Source organism: Haliotis rubra, unplaced genomic scaffold (genome assembly GCF_003918875.1).
Source record: "Haliotis rubra isolate DU_JTF1 unplaced genomic scaffold, ASM391887v1 Scf213, whole genome shotgun sequence".
NCBI lineage: Eukaryota > Metazoa > Mollusca > Gastropoda > Lepetellida > Haliotidae > Haliotis > Haliotis rubra.
The window spans coordinates 29,629-49,323 of NW_025766148.1; the positions used below are offsets into that span (position 1 = coordinate 29,629).

Genomic DNA, 19,695 nt, shown 5'->3' on the forward strand with positions numbered 1-19,695 from the left:
TGGGTAAATCAATGGAAGGGAATTGGCTCTTTTATTGCTATTGACTGATAACAAATAATTAATATACCTGAAGTTTCAGTTAAACTTATTGGCAAAATTACCTACTTTCGATTAACAATAGACCCACGAAATGGCACGGCTGTGACATACAGGCGATGATACAGTGTTAATGATAACATATTGGGTAAGGTACTCAAGGCCCGTATGTAAAATGGAACCAGTCCATTGAGTATAAACTAAACGTTGTTGCCAAAACGATAGATCCATATCTGGCCATATCATACATAGTTATATATGATCCATATCTGCATATTACGTCTCTATTGAAGGACCAGGATTGGGATTTGTGACCTATCCAGACGCTCTTGCACAACTTCCGGTCCCTCAGCTGTGGTCATTCATGTTCTTTCTGATGTTGTTCATGGTTGGTTTGGATTCACAGGTACAATATGTAGCGTTCAATTCAATGTTCTAATTCATCGTGATAGCTGAGAAAAAATGTGGTCCAAATGTAACATGGCAGAATATTGCTGCCCTTTTCGATTTGGGATTAGGGATTCTAGATTAGAGCAGTCTACAGCCTATTCTGGCAGTAACGAAACTGAGTGAGTGTCAGTGCCTGGGGATTAAGGATTCCAGTTTAGATCAGGGCCATATTCTCGAAACGTTCGTAGCACTACGAATTCTTAACTTGGATCGTAGCCAATGTGTTAAGAATAGGCTTAAGTAGTTCGTTGGGCTACGAACGTTTCGAGAATAGCTAGCCAGGTCTCCATCAGCTTTTTCTGGTAGTAACCAATTGGGCGCGGCATCTTCTTTGAAGCATTTACTAGATCAATGCTTTGTCTGGTTCAGATTCGATTATTTAAATGGCACATTCACATGTGGAATAGTGTGCAGCCTAGGCAGTGCTGATGTAAAACAGCACCAAACACACAACGGATATCACAGACTTTTGTGCACATATCCTGAACAAGTTCATAAAATTTTATTTCTCTCCAAAGATCTATCTCAAGCTGAGCGTGGAGTGAAAACGCACAAACAATAATTACTGATTACATGTTCAGTATATTATCTACAAGTAGCAATGCCATTGATGGAATATGTCTGAAGGTTATGTTAAACGACATTTCCAGCTCAATATCGCAATATTAACAATGGCATTCAGAGTAAAATACAACTGGACGACACTGATGTTTATGAACATATTACTGGCTTGCATCGAACTACACCGTCCACTGTTGTCCTTCCAGTTCCTGAGTACTGAAGTCATTATTACTGCCCTGATTGACCAGTATCCGCAGCAGCTGAGCAAGAAGAGGATGTTTCTGACAGGAGGATGCTGCCTGACAGTATTTCTGATTGGACTCATCTTCTGTACCCAGGTCACTATGCTTACCTGTTGAACAATTCAGTAGGACAAAAAAGGTCATTGTTGTGGCAGTGGTACATGTGTTTGAAGACGAAACGATTGTGATAGTTGTAGACCGAGTAGCCGTAATGTCAAGGGCAAAAGCAGCAGCTCTCCAGCAGCAGCAGCAGGAGTAGTAGTAGTAGTAGTAGTAGTAGAAGTAGTAGTAGTAGTAGTAGTAGTAGTAGTAGTAGCAGGAGTAGTAGTAGTGGTAGTAGTAGTAGTAGTTGTTGTTGTTGTTGTGACAGTAGACGTTGGATATTGTTTGAAAGACGATATGGACTTCCTATTGCAGGGAGGGCCATACATGTTTCAGCTGGTCGATTGGTATGTGTTGTCTCTCGGACCCATGGTGATAAGTACAATGGAGTGTCTTGTCGTGTCGTGGATATATGGTGCGTACATCAATTTATATGTATCAAGTATATATGCTAACTGTTAAAATTGACTCAATGGATCAAATGGTCATGATTTAAGTTTTTGTATGTCATCGGTCATCGCTGCTCATAATATAAATCACTGGATTGTCTGGTCCAGAATGGACTTACAGGTTACCATAAGAAAATGTCTTTCACCCGTGGTTTTCTATTCCTTTCATTTGGATACAACAGTTCCTTGAAAATATTTACTAAACAACTCATTTCATAAAGAGAATAAAGGTTTTAGAAGTAAAAGATCTCACAAAGTTGATGGAATCCTGAAACTCGTTCTCTGTACCTTTTATTTGTTGAACAAGTTGGGGGGGTTTTCCGTTGCTATAAGTATGTCTTCAAGACATATGTTTAAGACAGAGACGTATTCAAACTGATGATAAAATGTCCTGATCGTAGATCACGATCTATATACTAATCACACTTTCCTAAGGATCACAAGAAATCAAAACTTTACTTAAACGTAGATTTAGAATTTGAAAAAGGATCCATTTAAAACTGGATAAATAATGATATGGTAACATTTCTTTAGGAAAACAGCCACTTTAAGATAACCGTATGCATTTTATACATGAGTAACCATAAAATGGTTTTCATGGCACCAACCAACCATTTTGCAAATCATGGCACGGGTCATTGACAAGTACACAACACTTTTCAATAGCAGGTAGGGGATCCACAAGATGCAGTGACATACTGAAAACTTGGATCCATTACAATAGGCTTAGATATATAAACCACATTTGACCCCACACCATAGTTTTCCTGTTGAATCAATATTTGATCCTTAGCAAAGTGTGAATAGTATAGTTCGTCACTGTATCTTTAAACTTCAAAATTTATTAACAAGAAAAAGGACATCGTACACATATTACTTGGATTGTTTGGTAGAGAGCAAACCGGTAGTAGCATAGTCATAATGTTGGTAGAGTATAATATTAATACAATTGCACAAAATAATATGTTATGAACACACATGAACTTACAATGTTTGTCTTCAATGTGAACATATGTGTAAACATATGTTCCGTCAGGTATAAGACGAATCAGTAAAGACGTTGAGATGATGATTGGCAAGCCACTGCCGATGCCTGTAAAGATCCTCTGGGCTCTGGTAACGCCGACAATCTTGATAGTAAGTACAATACAGTTGCAAGGCACAATCATGGCTTTCACGTCTCAAATAGACATGTGGTACATACTTGCTTACAAAGTATGTGAAAGAAGCTCATCATTATTATGATAGCATATGACTCGTCTGAGCAGCTTTCCAACCACCGCCACCTCGTTGTATGAATATTGTATATACAGTCTGTTATTAAGTGCTCTTGGACCTGTTCCATGGTCCCCAGTATGGTGATCTACCTTCAGTTGTTGGCAATCCAGAGCCTGGTTTTATATTGTACTGTCGTGTATAGTTAAGTGTTTTAGATTTGGTTACTAGTTATAAATTTCACCCTGTGATAATCTAGTTGTTTTACTGTCCTTCGTTGACAGGTTTATATAATGATTAATATATATTAATCTATAACTTGATTTAGTCACGACATGGCTGAAATATTGCCAAAGTGACTTTAAATTTTAACTCACTCACTGTTGCCATTACAGGCTTCTTCATGATGTTGTTAAATACAAAACATTCCCATACTCAATCACCATAAATCACGATTTAGAGTCTATCCGTTGTGTGCGTTTATCAGATTATATACTAATCATATGAAAATAAAATCATACGGGGACTTGACTAAAAGCTTAAAGTTAATTTGATGTTAGAACATCGCATTAACAACACGACTTTAAGATTAAACTTTATCTCAATAAACACGTGTTTGGAAATATACCGGCCCCAAATACACACTAATAATACTTGTTACCCTTTCAAAATCTACTTGTGATATCATTGTTTCATATCCAGATCACTTTCATCTTGACACTTCTCCGCTACCAACCACCAACCTACGGCAAGTACAAGTTTCCTAGCTATGCTTCTACAATCGGCTGGATTATTGCAGTGCTGCCCCTTCTACCGATACCAGTCTACATGGTCATGACTGTCAGGAAGCACATGGCGACCAATTCCCTGAAGGAGGTAGGACACACTTGTTCTTAAACTGTATCGAATATTAAATAAAGATATTAACATCAACCCTGCATCGCAATGTTAACACTGACTGACTGACTGAGTTTAGTTTTACGCCGTTTTTAGCAATATTCCAGCAATATCATGGCGGGGGACACCAGAACTGGGCTTAACACATTGCGCCCATGTGGGGAATCGAACCCGGCTCTTCGGCGTGACGAGCCAACGCTTTAACCACTAGGCTACCCCACCGCCCCAGCAATGTTAACATGAAATGTAGACTACGCTATGGGCTCAACTGAATTGTCCTACTCCTAGTCAGTGGATGTCCTGCGCTGGTCCCCGTGGTTGGGTTTTTTTGCAGTAAAAATATCGTTAGGTTCAGGTTTTAAGAAACATTCTCTGATCATTATGTTTTTCACATATTTATTAACTTCTTTGAGTGGCTTTTTGGTAGCTGGGAAGTACAATATAGACAACATTTATGGATAGCAACTTGTTTATTTCGTGAGTGCAACGTTTCGATACAGATTCTTGTACCGCTGTCAAGGAGGAATATATTGTATTTAAGTTGGCTTTTATTAATATGTAGTCTCGATATTGCTGAAATACTGCCGATGTGGAATTTTAACCCACTCTCTCACTCATTCACCAACTCACTCCTGTTTTGGTCCAAACAGTATTTAACACGACACGATGGCCTATTTCGCCGTGCTTGTTGATTGGCAAATGTCCACAGTAAGACCAAGAATATGAAGTGTGCTGAATGGAAATTGATTACTATAACTTTGTGGCCCATGCAGGAAGCATATGTACTATTGTCCCCATGGTCTCTAGTATGGTGATCTACCTTCAGTTGTTGGCAATCTATAGCCTGTTGTTATATTTTACTGTAATCTATAGTTAAACTGTTTTAGTTTGTATTACTAGTTTTAGATTCATGTCTGTGATATTCTAGTTTTTTTACTGTGCTTTGTTGACAGTTTTTTATAATTTACCTTTAAATAGTATGTATAACAATTAATTGTTCTCGCCACGATATCGCTGAAATATTGCCGATGAGGCGATAATTTTTAAATCACTCACTCACTATAACTTTGTTCTGAATAGACCCAGCATCAGTCGTGTTCAGGGTCATCCAAGCCTGATCTTGTCCTTTATGATATGGCCAATAAAACAGGGTGCTATACATATACATGATATTGTTGAGCTCTCAGTTGTATTAACTATTAGCACAGTTGCTAAAGTGTGGATCGGGCGACGATCTGATAGTATAGGGCGCTTTACCCTAGACCCCAAAACTTATGATTTTGATTCCCAATTGAGCTCGATTTCTGTGATGACAGTTGTCAGTGTTGTGTGTTCTCTTTTACAAATGTACTAACTGTAAAGACCCTTTGACGTCACACCAAGTCATCCAAACCTTGGGCTGTCCTTTAGGTCATTAGTTTGCTACTGCTTCCGTACCACTCTGCTTTTAACCAACTGGTGTTCAGCTGTACAACGCTTTAAAATTTTTATAATGGATACGTTGAGAAGCAGGGTAACGGAAACGTCAATATATGTTTCCAGTTTGCAAACTAAGTACAGATGAAAAATCAAACCGACAAGCCAATTTACATATATGAACTAATGAAACGATATATGTGATAGGAATTCGCTTTCGTTGACAGAGTGTACGTCTTGCCTTGAGACCTGATGATGAATGGCAACCTGCGAACTCCAGAAGCCGGCAGGATTCCATTGATGATGAGTCCACAACATAACAACCACCTCCCAAGACTACGCTCACGGTGCTGTTCAAACAAAAACATGGAACATTAACGTTTCAAGCCGTCAGACTCAGTGCACTAACAGTCCATCGCGACAATGTTAATATACTATACTTGCCACCTCTCAAGTACGGCCAATCATTCCCATATTACCATTTGCTGATACACAGAAAATTGAAGAGGCATTTTCTGTTGGTTGCGTTTATACATGTATGTTCTGCTTATACGCTTTCCTTTGTTGTAGCTATACAGAGTTATACAAAATAACCCTGAGAAAATTATTTGTCAAGTGAAAGATATCAGGGCTTTCACAGAGTACTCACCTATTCTCCCCCGGCATTTTCTTATAACGATACCCGAAAGAGTGTAAGAGTCGCCAGAGTGTGTACTTTGATACTCTGAGGTTGTGTTCTTGCTTCAAATGCTTTTAAACAGTTTCAGCGACGTGTATTTGTTTTCAGAATAGAGCTTGTTGATAGACTGCCTTACAAGGTTCTTTTGAAAGTTGTCCAAATATTTTAATTTGTGTGATTTTGACACGACCCCTACCGGCTTCGCATCACCCTCACAATGTTTGTGTTCCAGAACATTTGTCAGTACCCTTGCTGATACTCCTAAAGCTTTTGCTGCCCGCTTACGGAATTTATTAATGGCATAAAATGGTTTGCCACTTTCGGCTTCAGCACGGAAAAAATCGTACACTTTAATCATCAACTGTTTCACGTCAGCATTCAACTTCATTTTTCATCAGGCATGTGTATCCCGTGCACAACGAGATAGTGGCTGTTCCATTTCTGTGGTTTCACCCCGCCACGACAGATAACAACTTTTGCATTTTCAATGATGATAGTTTCTGAAACAACTATTTTGGTGGAGTCCGGAAAATTTTCAAATATAAGAAAGCTGTTGGGTATTAGTAAATGATAAACATGTGTACTATTTATATTTATGTGGCAATTTTGTACAATGATAAAATTTGCAATTCATCGGTCCGTTTCTGACTCAAACGGACTGTAGGGGTTGTCATGTCATCTCTTTTCGTCGTGTTTTCCCGCTCGCTTTACCAGGATCTGGGAGGAGCGTTGTTGAATTCTGTGATTCGTAGAACTGAAGAACTGAAGATTTAATCGAATTTTGTTTTGTCGAATTTGCAACTGAAAAGGCAGCTTGATGTTTAGAATACAAATTTGAGCCTTGTTCAACGTTTACAACCAAATAAGGGGCAATGCGACCCTGAAGAGATTATTTTACTGTTGGATAGAGAAAAGTGTCATATCTCAAGACGACACTCAAAATACCCCTTCAATTCGATTTATGACTTGTTTTGCCATAACAAACACACACACACACACACACACACACACACACTGTAATCTTTGTTGCTTAACGCTGCGCACAGCAATATTCCAGCTATATGGCAATGGTCTGTAAATAGACAAGTCTGGACCAGAGAATCCAGTGATCAATAACATGAGCATATGTGCAATTGAAATATCATGACATGAGAGTTCTGTAAACATTAACTTCTGAGTTGATATGGCCGTCAGATCATGATAATGGTCACATGATATCAACCCCCCGTATTGTCAAATCACGATGAAGTATGTTCCCCAATCATAACTGAATTTTATATACATGTACTGTATTTGTATTAAAAAGTTAGTGAAGCACGGGCCTTTCTTGACGTGCGTAAATCCCAGATCAGTTTACAAGTTCTCTGAACGAATTGCATTATTTAGTAAAGTCTAACTTTGGAACGTTTGTGTTTTGTTACATTTATTCAGTTCTTCAAAAATCTGTATTTGTAACAAATAAAAAGTCATATTCAATTTGGCCCATTTCATAGTTTTCATCAGCGATCGACCATTTGATATTTCGAGCCTAAATATTTATTTATGAGAAACATCTTGCAACAATGTTAGTCAGCAATCGTGCCTTATTCCACAGTCTAGAAGCATTAGCATGTTTTAAAGCATTTTTAGGATTATTTATTATTTTCATCAAATCCCTCGGAATAAATAAATGGTTGATCTCTTGTGGTTAACAGATGATTGCAGAAGAAAACTCATTGTGAAAAAACCCATTCAAGTCAATATGAACAGCCATTACGACAAGCCTATGGATCATCTCTGCATATACAATTAAGTTCATTCAGAAGATCGCAGAAGAATCTCCGTTCGTCATCAAACTTACAAAGACAAAGAATGTACTGACAAATATAATTATATTGCATTGTTAGATGGTGGGTAGTATGAGGTTTTCAGCAATACAGCACAATACATTGCTTTGGTGCTGCTCAGCCCAACGTATAAAGATTAATGGAGACGTATATAGTGTAGCGTTTATATGCTTACTATATGCTACAAAAAGAACAAAGGTAAATAAAAACATCCATACACGAAAAAAGTAAAGGACAACTTAAACATCTTGCCTCACTTTAGAAAAATGAAACGTTTCGAGTGATGCATAGGACCTCTTATCACAAGGTAGTACTGTAAAGTTGGTTATTAACTAGACTTTCATGTAAGAGGCCAATTATATCCGTGGAAAGTGTGCATGTAGGAAATGCGTGCATATCTTGAAATTACCATACGTTTTAATATGCAATAAAGTTATTTGGTTTGGACGAAATGTCTTTCCTTGTCAATACCAAGGATGATGCATGTATAGGGAAAGGGCATTAATCACCAGCACTATTACAAGTTATGGCCTCAGTTGGAACGAAAGGGACAGGGAAACAGTCATCTTTCAACCTTCAGACTGTCACACGTCTCACTCAGTATCGTGTATACCTACCAGGCACATCAATACACGCCCTAACACGAAAGCAGATGATGTAAAACGTCTGAACAGAACAATTGACTGAAAGTGTTCTCCCAAATATAACATAATTTATGTTCTCTATGTCAATATTGTTGAAAAATTACAGTATCAAGATCCATCTTCAGACAATCATTTCTTTAGCGCTTTGCTCTGTCTCACTCGAACGTCATCAAGACTACGACGAACTTGACTAAATCCGTGTTACATTCACGCGCGGTTTAATTTACGGGTTTAATTTAGAGGTAACCACAGTCTACATTCACAACACTATAATTTGCCTTTTCGTTGCGTTTATTGTGCTTTCTGTATTTTCACTTCTTGAAATCAAACATACAAACGTGTTTCCCTCACAATCAAACGAGATTAATTAACAAACCACCATGTTACAAATTCGAATATATATATATATATATATATATATATATATATATATATACCTTTCTTCAGGTGCGGCACATGATTAAACATTGTTTTTATCACACATAAACGCCATATTTTGACAATGATAATACACACGTACATGCAACCTGTTAGACAGTAAACTGTAGTTATGACTCGTGAGTGTTCTACAGATTTTATGTGCTCATCAGTAAGGTTTCTATCTAATATTTTAGTGGTATTAAAAAATAGAAGAATTTTTTTAACTCCCTTTGACCCTAGAGGAAGTGACTGTACATGTGCTTTAATTTGGGGTCTCCTCATAGTGCAGGCACCTTTTGTTCATAATTACTGAAGCAATCAGGCATGTCAAATAGCAAAACAAAGAGATTACTTGGGGGACCATATCAGTGTAAACAACAAAAGTTTAAACTTTTATTTTTCAATACAATAACATATATATACTGAACAGCAAAAGAAACGCAAGTTTCGAAAAAATGAAATCTCATGAAGGTAAGCGTTCAGGTTTATGGAACGCTCATGGTAAAGTGACGTAATGATCCCAGATGAGATGATGTCATGCAGTTTGACGTCCATACGAACCATTCGCACAAACACACGAACAGTGCAGCAAAACCATCATTTTAGCACGTGTATCTACGGTTATTGATGAAAAGCAGTCATTTCACTCTGAGGTATCATTTATAAAGGTCTATGTCAAAAAACAGTTCAGTATTGACGCTAGGAGGTGTACACGCCACACAAACGATACCTACACTAACGACAGAGCAGAAGGGAATGGTCATTGGAAAGTTTCACGGAGGTAGCTCTGTAACCGCTGTAGCTAGACAATTTGGCTATAATCTTACCACCATTACACGACTTGCTCAACTTCATCAGCAAAGAGGCTTGCTGCTGATCGTCCCCGTACCGGACGGCAACGAGTGACAACTCATGCGCAAGATCGGTTCATCCGTGTCACTTTGCTAAGGAACCGAACTCAAGCAGCAACAGTAACAGCAGCCTTAGTTCTTGGGTCAAGGGAAGCAGTGCCAAGCGATACGATTAGGCGTCGTCTTCGGGCTGCTGGAATCCACTGCCGAAGGCCTTATGTGGGGCCAATTTTGGCACGTCAACAACGCCAGCGACATTTGCAACCCTCACACAGCAAGGGTGTCGATGGATTCTCTGGCTCAGAACAACATTAACGTCTCTTTCCCCGGATATGGCTCCCATTGAACATTCTGGGACAAAATTGGACGGAAGATTGCAGCAGGTAGACAGCCACTCACACTTGCACAATTGGAATAGAGATTGGTGTGTGAGCGGAACCAGTTGCCTCAGGCATTCTTTCCGACTCTAGTGAACTCAATGAGGCCACGCTGCACGGACAGTGTGCAAGCTCAAGGAGGCTATACGTGCTACTAATGAGACTGTCACTTTTTGCGTTCAGGGGTATCTCCATTTGACGGACTGTGATCAGTTTGAACTTATTGCAATTCAATGTCAACAGCAACTTTTAGTTGTTAAATTAACAGTGTTTGCTATAGAATAAGTGATTAAACATAATTTTGCTTGTCTCCTGTTCAAAAACTTGACAGAAAGCAAGACTTGCGTTTCTTTTGCTCTTCAGTATATTAACTATATATACACACACACACAAATATCAAACCTTTACAAGAAAAAATAAGCATTGGACTTCATAGCACTGAATGAACTACATTTTATGTTAGCACTGAAAAGCATTACAATTAAAGTCCAACTAAATGTGACATAGAATCAGCAAATTCCATCGAAGTTTTCACACCGTTTGCAAGTAGAGACTTCTGACGCAGGATTTCATCATCGATGTTTCGATACTTCTTCTTTTGGGGGGCCTGCTTAGCACCAAGTAGAATCTGAACTATTGTCATCTCAGTGTGGCTGTGCTCTTTCCGGATAAGAGCAATGAATCTATATATATTGGGATGGTTCTGGCCAATTTTCTAAGTCTTGCATGCCAGCCTTCGACATGATTTGTGGTCGTGGCACCCGGTTGGATGGTTGCGGGACAGCCTGCCTTGCAACATCTCCAATGTATACTGGTGTTGCGTCTCTTCCGTATTCTGAGCTTATAACCTTGATAGACGAGATTTCGCCCACCTTGTGTATTAGGAATGAATTCTAAAACCCTTTCTTTTGTAATATATAGCTGTTAACAACATGAGTTTTATTCAGTGACATTAATTGAACAAGGGTAATTGGTGACTTGATGCCAGTCTGACAATCTATCAGTTTGGAATCCCTCCTAGGCCATGAGTTTAGTTCATGAGACGACCCCTTTCCTTTTAACAACATCACTAATCCTAATCCTCTATAGGCTGCCTGCACAGTGAGGATAAACCTTTAATTTCACTCGAAGTGTAACGACCGACCTGAAAGGTATTACAGTTTAATCCTATTGGATGCCTGCCTCTGTCGTTCATAAGTCAAGATGTCAAGACAACCTATAAACAATAACCACCTCAAATATATGAGAGCGACATTAACATTGGTAATAAATATGAACAACATTTGATAAGAAATCATTATTTGGTCGAGTACCTGTGATATACTATATGATACGTTTTAAATACTACTTGCTATGGTGTTAACTTAATATATATTCTGGGTATATTTAGATGGAAAAGAGATATTGAACAAGAGGTAGGGAACATTATATTGTTTTGTAGTGGAGACTGAGAACAATGTCGGAGTCGAAATCTGTGACCTATTTACATGTTTCGGGTATGCAGTTTACTAATGCATGTTTTGCTAGTGCGTATGTGCCGCACCTGAAGAAAGGTATATATATATATATTCGAATTTGTAACATGGTGGTTTGTTAATTATGCTTGTTTGATTGTGAGGGAAACACGTTTGTATGTTTGATTTCAAGCAGTGAAAATACAGAAAGCACAATAAACGCAACGAAAAGGCAAATTATAGTGTTGTGAATGTAGACTGTGGTTACCTCTAAATTAAACCCGTAAATTAAACCGCGCGTGAATGTAACACGGATTTATTCAAGTTCGTCGTAGTCTTGATGACGTTCGAGTGAGACAGAGCAAAGCGCTAAAGAAATGATTGTCTGAAGATGGATCTTGATACTGTTATTTTTCAACAATATTGACATAGAGAATATAAATTAAGTTATATTTGGGAGAACACTTTCAGTCAATTGTTCTGTTCAGACGTTTTACATCATCTGCTTTCGTGTTAGGGCGTGTATTGATGTGCCTGGTAGGTATACACGATACTGAGTGAGACGTGTGACAGTCTGAAGGACTTTTAGTGTTTCATGCGTTGATTTCAGGTCTGAAGGTTGAAAGATGACTGTTACCCTGTCCCTTTCGTTCCAACTGAGGCCATAACTTGTAATAGTGCTGGTGATTAATGTCCTTTCCCTATACATGCATCATCCTTGGTATTGACAAGGAAAGACATTTCGCCCATACCAAATAAGTATATTGCATATTAAAACGTATGGTAATTTCTAGATATGCACGCATTTCCTAGATGCACACTTTCCACGGATATAATTGGCCTCTTACATGAAAGTCTAGTTTTATAACCAACTTTACAGTACTACCGTGTGATAAGAGGCCCTATGCATCACTCGAAACGTTTCATTTTTCTAAAGTGAGGCAAGATGTTTACGTTGTCCTTTACTTTTTTCGTGTATGGATGTTTTTATTTACCTTTATTCTGTTTGTAGCATAAAGTAAGCATATAAACGCTACACTATAGACGTCTCCATTAATCTTTATACGTTGGGCTGAGCAGCACCAAAGCAATGTATTGTGCTGTATTGCTGAAGACCTCATACTACCCACCATCTAACAATGCAATATAATTATATTTGTCAGTACATTCTTTGTCTTTGTAAGTTTGATGACGAACGGAGATTCTTCTGCGATCTTCTGAATGAACTTAATTGTATATGCAGAGATGATCCATAGGCTTGTCGTAATGGCTGTTCATATTGACTTGAATGGGTTTTTTTCACAATGAGTTTTCTTCTGCAATCATCTGTTAACCACAAGAGATCAACCATTTATTTATTCCGAGGGATTTAATCAAAATAATAAATAATCCTAAATATGTTTTAAAACATGCTAATGCTTCCAGACTGTGAAGTAAGACACGATTGCTGACTAACATTGTTGCAAGGTGTTTTTCATAAATAAATATTTAGGCTCGAAATATCAAATGGTCGATCGCTGATGAAAACTATGAAATGGGCCAAATTGAATATGACTTTTTATTCGTTACAAATACAGATTTTTGAAGAACTGAATAAATGTAACAAAACACAAACGTTCCAAAGTTAGACGTTACTAAATAATGCAATTCGTTCAGAGAACTTGTAAACTGATCTGGGATTTACGCACGTCAAGAAAGGCCCGTGCTTCACTAACTTTTTAATACAAATACAGTATATGTATATAAAATTCAGTTATGATTGGGGAACATACTTCATCGTGATTTGACAACACGGGGGTTGATATCATGTGACCATTATCATGATCTGACGGCCATATGTACTCAGAAGTTAATGTTTACAGAACTCTTATGTCATGATATTTCAATTGTCAGGTCCAGACTTGACTATTTACAGACCAACGCCATATAGCTGGAATATTGCTGTGCGCAGCGTTAAGCAACAAAGATTACAGTGTGTGTGTGTGTGTGTGTGTGTGTGTGTGTGTGTGTGTGTGTGTTGTGTGTGTGTGTGTTGTGTGTTGTGTGTTGTGGCAAATCAAGTCATAAATCGAATGAATTGAAGGGGTATTTTGAGTGTCGTCTTGAGATATGACACTTTTCTCTATCCAACAGTAAAATAATCTCTTCAGGGTCACATTGCCCCTTACTTGGTTGTAAACGTTGAACAAGGCTCAAATTTGTATTCTAAACATCAAGCTGCCTTTTCAGTTGCAAATTCGACAATACAAAATTCGATTAAATCTTCAGTTCTTCTGTTCTACTAATCACAGAATTCAACAACGCTCCTCCCAGAACCTAGAAAAGCGAGCGGGAAAACGCGGTGAAAAGAGATGACATGACAACCCCTAGGCTATTTCAGAAACTGCTCCCCGCTGCCTTTGTAGATCACTTCATATCATCTGTTGGGCCATTTGTGACTCTGTCGACTCAGGCTCCGCAATTAGCAGTGCAGAGTTGCGTCCCTTGGGTATGCCATAAACAAATGACCATTCAGATACCAGATCTGTCAGAAGCTTGATCGTGCCCATGGTTTCACGAGCGTTAACATCTGAGACCTGCGTCATTCTGGGATTCCCATTCACATTAAGCTGACAGGCTGTGCATAACTGTATAACTGTAAAGGCGTTGTTTAACTCACTCACTCATATATTTTGTATAACTCTGTATAGCTACAACAAAGGAAAGCGTACAGGCAGAACATACATGTATAAACGCAACCAACAGAAAATGCCTCTTCAATTTTCTGTGTATCAGCAAATGGTAATATGGGAATGATTGGCCGTACTTGCGAGGTGGCAATTATAGTATTTTAATATTGTCACGATGGACTGTTAGTGCACTTAGTCAATAATAAAGACGGCTTGAATCGTTAAAGTTCCATGTTTTTGTTTGAACAGCACCGTGAGCGTAGTCTTGGGAGGTGGTTGTTATGTTGTGGACTCATCATCAATGGAATCCTGCAGGCTTCTGGAGTTCGCAGGTTGCCATTCATCATCAGGTCTCAAGGCAAGACGTACACTCTGTCAACGAAAGCGAATTCCTATCACACATGTCGTTTCATTAGCACATATATGTAAATTGGCTTGTCGGTTTGATTTTTCATCTGTACTTAGTTTGCAAACTGCAAACATATTATAAACATTTTAAAGCGTTGTACAGCTGTACACCAGTTGGTTAAAAGCAGAGTGGTACGGAAGCAGTAGCAAACTAATGACCTAAAGGACAGCCCAAGGATTTGGATGACTTGGTGTGACGTCAAAGGGTCTTTGCAGAGAACACACATCACTGACAGCTGTCATCACAGAAATCGAACTCAATTGGGAATCTAATCATCAGTTTTGGGGTCTCGGGTAAAGCGCCCCATACTATCAGATCGTCGCCCGATCCACACTTTAGCAACTGTGCTAATAGTTAATACAACTGAGAGCTCAACAATATCATGTATATGTATAGCACTCTGTTTTATTGGCCATATCATAAAGGACAAGATCAGGCTTGGATGACCCTGGACACGACTGATGCTGTGTACGGGTCTATTCAGAACAAAGTTATAGTGAGTGAGTGAGTTAAAAAAATTATCGTCTCATCGGCAATATTTCAGCCATATCGTGGCGAGAACAATTAATTGTTATACATACTATTTAAAGGTAAATTATAAAAACCTGTCAACAAAGGACAGTAAAATAACTAGAATATCACAGATATGAATCTAAAACAAGTAATACAAACTAAAACAGTTTAACTATGGATTACAGTAAAATATAAGAACAGGCTATAGATTGCCAACAACTGAAGGTAGATCACCATACTAGGGACCATGGGGACTTACAGTACATTTGCTTCCTGCATGGGCCACAAAGTTATAGTAAACAATTTCCATTCAGCGCACTTCATATTCTTGGTCTTACTGCTGACATTTTGCCAATCAACAAGCACGGCGAAATAGGCCATCGTGTCGTTTTAAATACTGTTTGGACCAAAACAGGTGTGAGTTGGTGAATGAGTGAGAGAGTGGGTTAAAATTCCACATCGGCAGTATTTCAGCATATCGAGACTACATATTAATAAAAGCCAACTTAAATACAATATAGTCCTCCGTGGCAGCGGTACAAGAATCTATATCGAAACATCGCACTCACGACATAAACAAGTTGCTATCCATAAATGTTGTCTATATTGTACTTCCCAGCTTCTAAAAAGCCACTCAAAGAAGTTGATAAATATCTGAAAGACAAAATGATCAGAGAATGTTTCTTAAAACTTGAACCTAACGATATTTTTACACCAAAAAAACCCAATCACGGGGACCAGCGCAGGACATCCACTGACTAGGAGTAGGACAGTTCAGTTGAGCCCATAGCCTAGTCTACATTTCATGTTAACATTGCGATGCAGGGTTGATGTTAATATCTTTATTTAATATTCGATACAGTTTAAGAACAAGTGTGTGCTACCTTCTTCAGGGAATTGGTCGCCATGTGCTTTCTGACAGTCATGACCATGTAGACTGGTATCGGTAGAAGGGGCAGCACTGCAATAATCCAGCCGATTGTAGAAGCATAGCTAGGAAACTTGTACTTGCCGTAGGTTGGTGGTTGGTAGCGGAGAAGTGTCAAGATGAAAGTGATCTGGATATGAAACAAGGATATCACAAGCAGACTTTGAAAAGGGTAACAAGTGTAATTAGTGTGTATTTGGCTCCGGTATATTTCCAGAGACGTGTTTATTGAGATAAAGTTTAATCTTAAAGACGTGTTGTTAATGCGATGTTCTAACATCAAACTAACTTTAAACTTGTTCCCGTTGGGGCAGAATGAGCTCACCTTTCAGTCAAGTCCCCATATGATTTTATTTTCCTATAATTAGTATATAATCTGATAAACGCACCCAACGGATAGACTCTAAATCGTGATTTATGGTGATTGAGTATGGAAATGTTTTGTATTTTAACAACATCATGAAGAAGCCTGTAATGGCAACAGGTCCAAGCGTGAGTGAGTGAGTTAAAATTTAAAGTCACTTTGGCAATATTTCAGCCATACCGTGACTAAATCAAGTTATAGATTAATATATATTAATTACAATAAAAACCTGTCAACGAAGGACAGTAAAACAACTGGATTATCACAGGTTGAAATTTATAACTAGTAACCAAATCTAAAACATTTAACTATACACGACAGTACAATATAAAACCAGGCTATAGATTGCCAACAACTGAAGGTAGATCAGCATACTAGGGACCATGGAACAGGTCCAAGAGCACTTGATAACAGACTGTATATACAATATTCATACAACGAGGTGGCGGTGGTTGGAAAGCTGCTCAGACGAGTCATATGCTATCATAATAATGATGAGCTTCTTTCACATACTTTGTAAGCAAGTATGTACCACATGTCTATTTGAGACGTGAAAGCCATCATTGTACCGTGCAACTGTTTTGTACTTACTATCAAGATTGTCGGCGTTACCAGAGCCCAGAGGATCTTTACAGACATCGGCAGTGGCTTGCCAATCATCATCTCAACGTCTTTACTGATTCGTCTTATACCTGACAGAACATATGTTTACACATATGTTCACATTGAAGACAAACATTGTAAGTTCATGTGTGTTCATAACATATTATTTTGTGCAATTGTATTCATATTATACTCTATTAACATTATGACTATGCTACTACCGGTTTGCTCTCTACCCCATGGATACAATCCAAGTAATATGTTTACAATGTCCTTTTTCTTGTAAATAAATTTTGAAGTTTAAAGATACAGTGACGAACTATACTATTCACACTTCGCTAAGGATCAAATATTGATTCAACAGGAAAACTATGGTGTGGGGTCAAATGTGGTTTATATATCTAAGCCTATTGTAATGGATCCAAGTTTTCAGTATGTCACTGCATCTTGTGGATCCCCTACCTGCTATTGAAAGGTGTTGTGTACTTGTCATGTGTACTTGTCATGTACTTGTCATGTGTACTTGTCATGCCATGATTTGCAAAATGGTTGGTTGGTGCCATGAAAACCATTTTATGGTTACCCATGTATCAAATGCATAGGGTTAGCTTAAAGTGGCTGTTTTCCTAAAGAAATGTTACCATATCATTATTTATCCAGTTTTAAATGGATACAATTTCAAATTCTAAATCTACGTTTAGATAAAGTTGCGATTTCTTGTGATCCTTAGGAAAGTGTGAGTAGTATATATATCGTGATCTACGAGTGAGTGAGTGAGTTTAGTTTTACGCCGCACTGAGCAATATTCCAGCTATATGGCGGCGGTCTGTAAATAATCGAGTCTGGACCAGACAATCCAGTCATCAACAGCATGAGCATCTATCTGCGCAATTGGGAACCGATGACATGTGTCAACCATGTCAGAGAAACTGACCACCCCATCCCGTTAGTCGCCTCTTACGACAAGCATAGTCGCCTTTTATGGCAAGCACATGGGTTGCTGAAGACCTATTCTATCCCGGATCTTCACGGGTCCGTGTTCTACGATCAGAGTAAGAGTGCCGTTCCACTAACCGATCTTAGCCCAACGCCAATCGTAAACCCCTAAAATCCCAATCTTAGCATGACGTTACGATCGGCATACTGTTCCACTAACCAATATTACCTAAGTCAATCGTAAAGTTAAGATTCTAAGTCTAAGTTGCTCATGACCAACTTAGGATACCTAAAATCAATCGTAGAGAAACCAAAATGGTGGCCTTCCTATTCTATGTGAAAAATAAGAGCGAGCATTTCAACGTGAGCGTCCCCTAAAATCCCCCTTGAAATGAATTTGTATATTTCTGTGATGTAAACAAACACTGCACTGAAGCCTTACAAATGTCAGGCCAGTCTGACCACTGTCGTCATGGGAACACAACCGAGCGAGTCGGTGTAACACATTTGTACAACAATATTGCAACGTCATGGTTAAGAATAGGGACGGGTCATGAAGTGAACAATGTTGTGAAACAAAAAGATACAAATATGTTTGATTTCAAGTGCACTTATTTGGTTGGGGATTCTAAAGGCAGGCCGCGTGTTATTCAAGACCACTGACAGATTCTAGATACGTTATAGAGGATGCCTCGTCACGCCTTGTTTATTCTGATTGACAAGGTTCAGGCACATAGTAAAAGCTCTGACACAATTGACATTTTTCAAGTCCAGACTTAAAACCTGTTCTCAGTATATTACTTATAATCTCGGCTGTAAATACTCTCGTGTAAATTATAGTACATAGCGCTTTGAGCATGCCCGAGGATGTGGAATAGGCGCACTATAAATATGCATTTATTATTATTATATTATGCCTGATACCCAGCGTTCACACGCACTTGCACCTGAAACCAAGGTGCTCACTACCCTAATATTATGCTCTAGGTTTTTTCTCCACGTTTACACTTGGTTGGAAAAATACCTCATGAAGGCCCGGGTTAGAATATTGAACTTCAATAACCCATGCTTGTCGTAAGAGGCCACTAACGGGATCAGGTGGTCAGGCTCGCTGACTTGGTTGACACATGTCATCGGTTCCCAACTGCGCAGATCGATGCTCATGCTGTTGATCACTGGATTCTCTGGTCCAGACTCGATTATTTATAACTAAGATACCTAGTGAACGCTATGCATCTTAGCTAGATTTTTTACAGACCGCCGCCATATAGCTGGACTATTGCTGAGTGCGGCGTAAATCTAAACTCACTCACTCACTCAGTTGGTTCGTAAACTACTTCGATCATTTGCTAGACTATGCAAAGGGAGATAACTCGTGCCTCGCATTCCTCTATCTCTCGCACGAAAGAGTCTCGATCTAGACTTGGATCAGATCGTAAGATCGGGACCGGCTACGATCGGTCCCGATGATCGGGTAGTGGAACGGGTGAAACTTTTAGCTAAGACGATTGTAAAATTGGCGTAACTTGCTTAGATTGATCTTAGATAAGATCGGTTAGTGGAACGGCACCCAGGACATTTTATCATCAGTTTGAATACGTCTCTATCTTGAACATATGTCTTGAAGACATACTTATAGCAACGGAAAAAAACT

At 38.7% G+C, this 19,695-nt stretch overlaps 1 protein-coding gene and 1 long non-coding RNA gene across 2 annotated transcripts; one reads left to right on the forward strand and one right to left on the reverse strand.

Annotated features, from left to right (window-relative positions):
* The first annotated feature begins 1,777 nt into the window (after nt 1-1,777).
* Nucleotides 1,778-5,688, forward strand: LOC124276762 (sodium- and chloride-dependent glycine transporter 1-like). Its single transcript, XM_046712416.1, has 4 exons — nt 1,778-1,806; nt 2,877-2,977; nt 3,758-3,931; nt 5,596-5,688. Exons 2-4 carry the CDS (start codon nt 2,906-2,908, stop codon nt 5,686-5,688), a joined length of 339 nt encoding a protein of 112 aa, XP_046568372.1. The 5' UTR covers nt 1,778-1,806; nt 2,877-2,905.
* An 8,926-nt stretch (nt 5,689-14,614) lies between these two features.
* On the reverse strand, nt 14,615-17,106 carry LOC124276771. The gene is made up of 3 exons (XR_006898655.1): nt 17,094-17,106; nt 16,095-16,268; nt 14,615-14,660 (listed from the first exon to the last, which is right to left on the reverse strand). It is a non-coding gene; the product is annotated as an uncharacterized LOC124276771 (long non-coding RNA).
* Nucleotides 17,107-19,695: the final 2,589 nt, after the last annotated feature.